The following is a 7596-nucleotide window of genomic DNA, read 5'->3' as shown; positions in this document are numbered from 1 at the left end:
GAGACTCGAAGGCTGGGCTTCCGCGTCTTCCTTACGAAGAGCTCACAGCAGAGGACAGAAGCAGGGTGAGGGCTGCTGTGTTTTTAGCAGTCAAGAAATGTGCAAAAGTACAAGAATATATTCTGAAGTAGTCCCTTCCTGGAGGTGGGAAGGAAGGAAGGAAGGAAGGAAGGAAGGAAGGAAGGAAGGGAGGGAGGGAGGGAGGGAGGAAGGAAGGAAGGAAGGGAGGGGAAAAAAGGAAGGGAGGAAGGAAGGGAGGGAGGGAGGGAGGGAGGGAAGGAGGGGAAAAAAGGGAGGGAGGAAGGAAGGAAGGAAGGAAGGAAGGGAGGGAGGGAGGGAGGGAGGGAGGGAGGGAGGAAGGAAGGAAGGAAGGAAGGGAGGGGAAAAAAGGAAGGGAGGAAGGAAGGGAGGGAGGGAGGGAGGGAGGGAGGGAAGGAGGGGAAAAAAGGGAGGGAGGAAGGAAGGAAGGAAAAAGAAGGGAGGGAAGGAAGGAGGGAGGGAAGAAGGAAGGAAGGAGAAAGGGAGGGGGGGAAAGGGAGGGAGGGAGAGGAAGGAAGGAAAATGAGAAGAGAAAGGAAAGGAGGAAAGGAAAGGGGGAGAAAAGAAAAGGAGAAGAAAAAGAAGGAAGGAAGGAAGGAAAATGAGAGGGAAGGATTATCCCTGGTGAGCAGGCAATCCAAGATCTGATGTCTAAGCCATAATTCTAAACTTAATTTTAAAAACCTCGCCCCCCCCCCCCAGAGCAATCGGCTCTGCCGCCAGCCCGCCAACGCCAATAGCCATTCTGGCACATTTTGCCCGGGAGACCAAAAAAAGCAAGGAGGGAGATTTTCACGCACGTCTTTAAGCCAAAGGTGGAACCCAATCCCAACCACCGCGGGGCAGGAGACAGGCTGCCAAGCACAGGGAGCACAGCCTTCAGCAACCGGGGAGAAGGGGGGGGCGGCTTTCAGCCGGGACGACGCGGTGCTCACGGCACCTGCTGCACCCTCATGATGTTGGTGAAACCAGCCCCAGGCCGCCATCCGGTAACAACGATCACCACGTCTTCTGAGCGTAGGAAGCCTCGGACCCGGCCTGGAAGGGGGAGGGAGAAAAGGTGACTCAGGGGAGGGAGGGAAAGAGATAGATAGATAGATAGATAGATAGATAGATAGATAGATAGATAGATAGATAGACAGACAGACAGACAGACAGAGATGATAGATGAGGTAGGTTGATAGGTAAGGAAAGCAGGGAGGGAGGGAGGGAGGGAGGGAGGGAAGAAAGAAAGAAAGAAAGAAAGAAAGAAAGAAAGAAAGAAAGAAAGAAAGAAAGAAAGAAAGAAAGAAAGAAAGAAAGAAAGAAGCAAGAAAGAAAGAAAGAAAGAAAGAAAGAAAGAAAGAAAGAAAGAAAGAAAGAAAGAAAGAAAGAAAGAAAGAAAGAAAGAAAGAAAGAAGATACAGATGGAAGAAAAGAAGGAAGGAAGGAAGGAAGGAAGGAATATATAAGGGAGGCAGGAAAAGAGATGAGAGAGAGAGAGAGACAGATGATAGATCAGAGAGGAAAGAAAGAGAAAGAAAGAAAGAAAGAAAGAAAGAAAGAAAGAAAGAAAGAAAGAAAGAAAGAAAGAAAGAAAGAAGGAAGGAAGGAAGGAAGGAAGGAAGGAAGGAAGGAAGGAAGGAAGATAGACGGAAGGAAGGAAGGGATATATAAGGGAGACAGGAAAAGATCAGACAGACAGACACACAGCAGATAGATGGATAGAATAAAGGGAGGGAGGGAGGGAGAGAGAGAGAGAGAATCCATAGAATATCTGCTGGCGAAGTATGTTCATTCAACAGGTGGTGTTTTCCGGCAAGGCAGTTCAGCCTAGCAGGGGCCCTACCAGTGGGATATCGGCCAGCCCTAGAATTGACAAACGGCCTAAGAATTTCCTCAGAAACTCAAATTCCAGAAACTCACCCATCTCGATCCCAAACTGCACCCGGCGATCCACATCTTCCGCCCAGGTTTCCTGCTTAGCGCCGTGGCACACGACCGGGAAAACACCGCGGCTGAGGTGAGCTTGGCGGGCCACCTGTTGGTCCCGCGTCACGGCGATAATGAGAGCCCGAGGCCGGTAGCGGGAGAGGATCTGCGCAGACCTGGATTTGGGCAGAGACTCAGGGTGAAAGGGAAAGAGAATCGCCCCTGCCAAATTTGTGGGAAATTCGAACCCGGGACTTTGCTCCTTACTGGCATCCTGACCGCTCCGTTCTGACAACCCCGTCCGCCCGCCCGGGAACGCTGGCCTCCGTCATTTTGTGCACGCTGCTAACGGCCCCAGCGGACCCCCAACCTCCCCCCCCTCTCCCTTGTGCAACAAGCAAGGAGACCCCCAATCTTGGGCTTGCCCTTCTTCTCACCTGCCGCTGGCGGTCAGGACGATGATGGCCGCTGCGCAACATTTGAACGAGGCCTCCACGGCCCCGATGGCGGTCACCTCGGTGGGATCTTGGCTTAAGGGCGTCAGCCTCCGCAACTCCTGGAAGAGCTGGTGGTGGTACATGGCGGCTTCGGCCTCTCGGGCGATCTGTGCGTTAAAGGAGAGAAAAACGCAGAAAAGCGTGTTGTCGTTTTTCCCCCCTCCTCCCTTCTTTCTCTTCTGCCATGCCCAGGCCAATCTTTGGCTAGTGAGCTTCCCATTCCCATTACCGCATGCTGCATCCGCACAGCCTCCACCACGTAGGCCCCCTTGGCTGTCTCCCCGGACAGCATAATGCAGTCGGCCCCATCCAGGACGGCGTTGGCCACGTCGCTGCTTTCTGCCCTGGTGGGACGAGGTTTTTTGATCATGCTCTCCAGCATCTGTCCAAAGAAAGTGGCATCTCAGCTCCGTGAAGTCAGACTGGGGCGGAGGGTGCTGGCTGGGGGATTCTGGGAGTCGAAGTCCACCCATCTTAAAGCATTCAGGCTATGGAATTCAAGGAGTTGGGAGTCCCCCCCCCATCTTAAAGCAGGCTGGTTGGTGGATTCAGGGAGCTGAAGTCCACCCCTCTTAAAGCAAGCTGGCTGGGGGATTCTGGGAGTTCAAGTCCACCCCTCTTAAAGTATGCTGGCTGGGGAATTCTGGGAATTGAAGTCCACCCATTTTAATTCCAGCTGTCTGGGGAATTCTGGGAGTTGAAGTCCACCCATCTTAAAGCCTGCTGGCTGGGGAATTCTGGGAGCTGAAGTCCACCCATCTCAACATTTCTCCCTTACTTGCAGGGCCAATGGGAGACCGTCCTCTCTATCCACCTCCAATTATCCCCACTCGCCCAGCAGAGGTCCTCCTTTTGAGTCCCTTCTATGAAACAGCGCCACCTGTTGGTTGAAGGAGCCTAACCCGCCAGGTGTGGCATTTTGTGCAGCTCACCTGTGTGGCGCAGATAACCGGTTTTCCCGCACGGTTGCACCGGCCAATCATCATCTTCTGAGCCAGGAAAACCTTCTCGGCGGGGATTTCAATCCCCAAATCCCCACGAGCCACCATGATGCCATCGCTGGCTTCCAGGATCTCATCAAACCTCAAGACAAGATCAAAGATTACAGCTGAAGCTCAGCCTGCTGGAAGGCTACAGGTGGTCCTCAATTTACGACATTCGTTTAGCAGCCAAGGTTACAACTGCACCGGGAAAGGAAAAAAGTGGCATGTGACTGCTCCTCGCACTTACGACCATCACAGCATGCCCCACAATCCGGTGGTCCGATTTTGGGGGTTGGCAAGGATGCATTTACGATGGTTGCGGCATCCAGAGGGTCACATGATCCCACTTTGTGACCTTCCCAAGCTGGCTTCTGATGAGCAAAATTCACGGCGGGGGGGGGGGGAGTCCGGAGTTGCTTAGCGATGGCAAGACTCACTTAGCAACTGCGTTGATCTGCTTTAATGACCACGCCATATAATGAGGTATGACTCTTTTTAACCATCACCTGGCTTAGCAACAGAGATTCAGAAGGAAGGAAGGAAGGAAGGAAGGAAGGAAGGAAGGAAGGAAGGGAAGGAAAGCAGAATAACAGTGTTGGAAGGGATCTTGGAGGTCATCTAGTCCAACCCCCTGCTCAGGCAGGAGACCCTGTACCATTTCAGACAAATGGCTGTGCAGTCTCTTCTTAAAAACTTCCAGCGTTGGAGCATTCACAACTTCTGGAGGCAGGTCATTCCACTGATTTTTGCCCTAATTTATGACCTCTCTTGCCCTGGTTGTTAAGTGAATCACTGCAGACAGAAAGTTTGTCACACGGTCGTTAAACGAATCTGCCTTCCCCCCACTGGCTTTGCTTGTCAGAAGGTCGCAAAAGGGGGATATCTCTCTCTCTCTTTCTCTCTGTCTCTCTCTCTCTCACACACACACACACACACCCCGGATACTGCGACCATCATAAATACGATTCAGCTGCCAGGCTTCTGACCTTCGATCGCGTGACCACGGGGGAATGCTGCAACGGTCGTTAAGTGTGAAAAGGGGTCATGCGTTGCTTTTTTTCAACGCTGTTGTAAGTGTGGTCACTAAATGAAGCGTGTGAGTCACGGACTGCCTGTAGGTCCAGAAAAAGAAGCTTTTGAAGGCTACCTCTTGACCCCCTCGTGGTTTTCGATTTTGCTGATGATTTTGATGTGGTGGCCGCGTTCGCCCAGCGCCTGCCGGATGCCCATCACATCGCCCGCCTTGCGGATAAAGGAGGCGAAGATCATATCCACCCCCTGTTGCACCCCGAACTCCAGGTCCTCTTTGTCCCGCTGGGACAAGGCTGGCAGGTCCACTTTAGCCCCCGGCAAGTTGACTCCCTTCCGGCTACAGAGCATCCCGCCATTCTCCACCTCGACCGCACAACTGTCGGGACCTAGTGGTTAGCGAACAGACGAGGGTGGGCGAGGAAGGCGGGGACACAAAATAAGGAATGAAGATTTCAGTTGGATCTGGAAGAGCGACGCCCCCTTTAAAACCATACTTTTTTAAAGTAACTTTTTTTTAAAAAAAAATCAGCGTGCTGGCTAGGGGATTCTGGGAGTTGAAGTCCATTCACCTTAAAGCAGCCTGGCTGGGGGATTCTGGGAGTTGAAGTCCACCCCTCTTAAAGCAAGATGGCTGGGGGATTCTGGGAGTTGAAGTCCACCCCTCTTAAAGTTGCCAAGGTCTAAGGAGCTAAAGGGATCCACCCGCCCAATGGGAGAACACTTACGGAGTTCCTTGACCAGTAAGGAGATCTGCCCGTCATCAATGAAGATCCGTCCGCCAACCTTAACCACTTTCGGCAAGTTGGCGTAATCCACCCAAACTGTCTGCGAATCACATTGCTCCCGATAGGCCGGATCGGTGGTCACGATCAGGTGGGATCCTTTGACCAGTTCCACTTCGTTGTTCTCGCCCTGGAAAAAAAGATCCAGGAGCGGGATGCAAGGAAGTGTTACTCCCGTAACAATTGGCCTTCCTTAACAACACCGGTTTGAGACTGGGGGAAAATAAAAGAAGTTTTAAATTTATCCCTCCATCTTACCCCTTTAACCAACCCTGTCCGGATTTCAGGGCCTTTGGTGTCCAGAGCGATGGCCACGGGCCGGAAGAAAAGAGGATTCCTGGCGAAGCTTTGGGTTGCTTCCCGGATATTTGCAATGGACTTTGCGTGGTACTGAAATGAAATGCAATTGAATTCAAGGTCTGCACCACTTTGCCCCCCTGGTTGCCATCTCAGAAATCCCTTCCTTCCCTCCTTCCCCTAATTCCTCCCTCTCTTCTTTCCCCTGTAATTTCTTCCTTCCTTCCTTTCTCCTTTCCTTCCACTTTCTTCCTCCCCTCCTTCCTCTCTCCTTCCATTCTAATCCCTTCCTCCCTGCCTGTTTGTTCCTTCTTTCCTTTTTCCCTTCCTTCCTTCCTTTCTCCTTTCCTTCCACTTTATTCCTTCCATTCTAATCCCACCCTCCCTGTCCATTCCTTCTTCCTTTCCTTTCCTTCCTTCCTTCCCTCCTTCCCCTAATTCCTTCCTTCTTTCCCCTCTAATTTCTTCCTTCCTTCCACTTTCTTCCTTCCCTTCTTCCTCTCTCCTTCCATTCTAATCCCTTCCTCCCTGCCTGTTCCTTCCTTCCTTCCTTCCTTCCTTCCTTCCTTCCTTCCTTCTCCCCCCCCTCTAATTTGTTCTTTCCTTCCTCTCTCCTTCCCTTCTAATTCCTCCCTTCTCGGTACCTCGTGCGATCCATGCGAAAAATTAAGCCGTGCAATATTCATGCCAGCTTTGATCATTTCACGCAGCATCTCCACCGACTGCGATGCTGGGCCTACAATGGAGAGAGAGAGAGAGAGAGAGAGAGAGAGGAGGAAAAAACTGCTTTCTGGGGAGCCTCCTCAGGGCAAGACAGACCCTCAAAATTGTCAGGTTCCCCTGCATTCTGCCAATTCTACAGCCCTTTCGATTTTGCCCAAAGCATCCTTCTTGCAAAATCGCACGGGGACCGCCGAGGGAGGGGTGTGTGTGTCGGTCCCTGTCCTTCCCCACCCATCTTCCCCATCCCTTTCCCACAATGCATTTCACCTCAAAGCCACACACACACACACACACACACACCCTCACCGATGGTGCAGACGATGCTGGTGCTCCGGGCGGTGATGGGCTCGGAGTCAATATCCAGCAGGCACAGGTGCTCCAAAAAGGTGTCGGCCATGGAGGAGGGCAGCTGCTGCTGTTGGAAGAAAGCTGTGCCCAGCTCCTGGGTGAGGGCAGCCATGTCGTGGGGCTGGATCCCGGCACCTGCTGGTGAGGGCGGGAAAAGGATGAAGCTGGGCTCACTTACCGAGCCGCACGCAATTATGGCAGAATCACCACCTCTGTGTTCGAGGTCCAGCTTTGCACGGACCGCCCTTGGGAGCAACGGAGAAACCCGCCGACCCCTTTTCCCCCCCCAGGCCCAGCTTGGGACCCACCGTCCATCTTTCTCCTCCTTCTAAAGCTCCTTGCCAGCTTACACCTGGAAGTCCGTGCTGACTTTCCTAGTTAAACAGTTACTATCTAAGTCCCAAGTCCACGGCATCCGCCATCAGGGACGCTGCGGAGCTTCCAAGCTAATCTCTCGCAAAAGTGCCTTCCTTATTCTGTGGTCCGGTCATGCTTTTATCCTAACTGCTGTATGCCTCTGGAAAGAATGGAAGGATTTCTCCTTTTGTCCCGAAGCTGCAGGCAGGAAGCCCTGCTGGGGATTCCCCCTCCCCCTTTTTTATCTTCATCGGAGCCCTGTGAGGTAGGCCAACCCAGAGAGAGAGAGGGGGGGGAGGGAGAGACAGAGAGTGCCTGGGAACAGGCAACATTCCTTATGCATTTCTTTGGTTTCCACGGGGGGGGGGAGGAGAAGAGAATAAAACTCTGGGGAAGGAAAGAGAATAGAGTAGAAAGGGAAGGAAATAAATGCCAGAGGGAGCGAAGGGAAGGAAGGAAGGAAGGGGAGAGAAGGGGAAAGGAGGGGAGGGGAAAGGAAAAGATAAAGAAGGAAGGAGAGGGAAAAGAAAGGAAGAGGCAGGGAAGGAAAAAAGGAAAGGAAAGGAAAGCAAGGGAGGGAGGGAAAAGGGAAAATCAAGAACACAGCAAGAACTTTTGAAACAAATC

General features: G+C 52.3%; 1 protein-coding gene across 5 annotated transcripts in view; it reads right to left on the bottom strand.

Moving 5' to 3' along the window:
- Positions 1-823: 823 nt before the first annotated feature.
- Positions 824-7596, bottom strand: part of PKLR (pyruvate kinase L/R) — a gene marked incomplete at its 5' end in the record, with an annotated part of 10655 nt that continues 3882 nt past the window's right edge. For 2 of the 5 annotated variants that reach the window (XM_081340545.1, XM_081340549.1), the window contains 10 exons: positions 824-1077; positions 1945-2126; positions 2388-2554; positions 2677-2829; positions 3380-3530; positions 4578-4848; positions 5188-5374; positions 5503-5634; positions 6186-6277; positions 6571-6747. In XM_081340545.1, coding sequence (XP_081196671.1) covers positions 971-1077; positions 1945-2126; positions 2388-2554; positions 2677-2829; positions 3380-3530; positions 4578-4848; positions 5188-5374; positions 5503-5634; positions 6186-6277; positions 6571-6747 — 1619 coding nt within the window. In that variant the 3' untranslated portion in view covers positions 824-970. Of the gene's footprint in view, positions 1078-1944; positions 2127-2387; positions 2555-2676; positions 2830-3379; positions 3531-4577; positions 4849-5187; positions 5375-5502; positions 5635-6185; positions 6278-6570; positions 6751-6920 lie in introns of all 5 variants that reach the window. The other 3 variants (XM_081340546.1, XM_081340547.1, XM_081340548.1) reach the window with 3 other exon arrangements.

The sequence above is a fragment of the Vipera berus genome, assembly GCF_964194415.1.
Source record: "Vipera berus genome assembly, chromosome: 16".
In the NCBI taxonomy this organism is placed as follows: Eukaryota; Metazoa; Chordata; class Lepidosauria; order Squamata; family Viperidae; genus Vipera; species Vipera berus.
The sequence above is the reverse complement of the archived record's forward strand: the minus strand, read 5'-3'. Positions and strand labels throughout refer to the sequence as shown.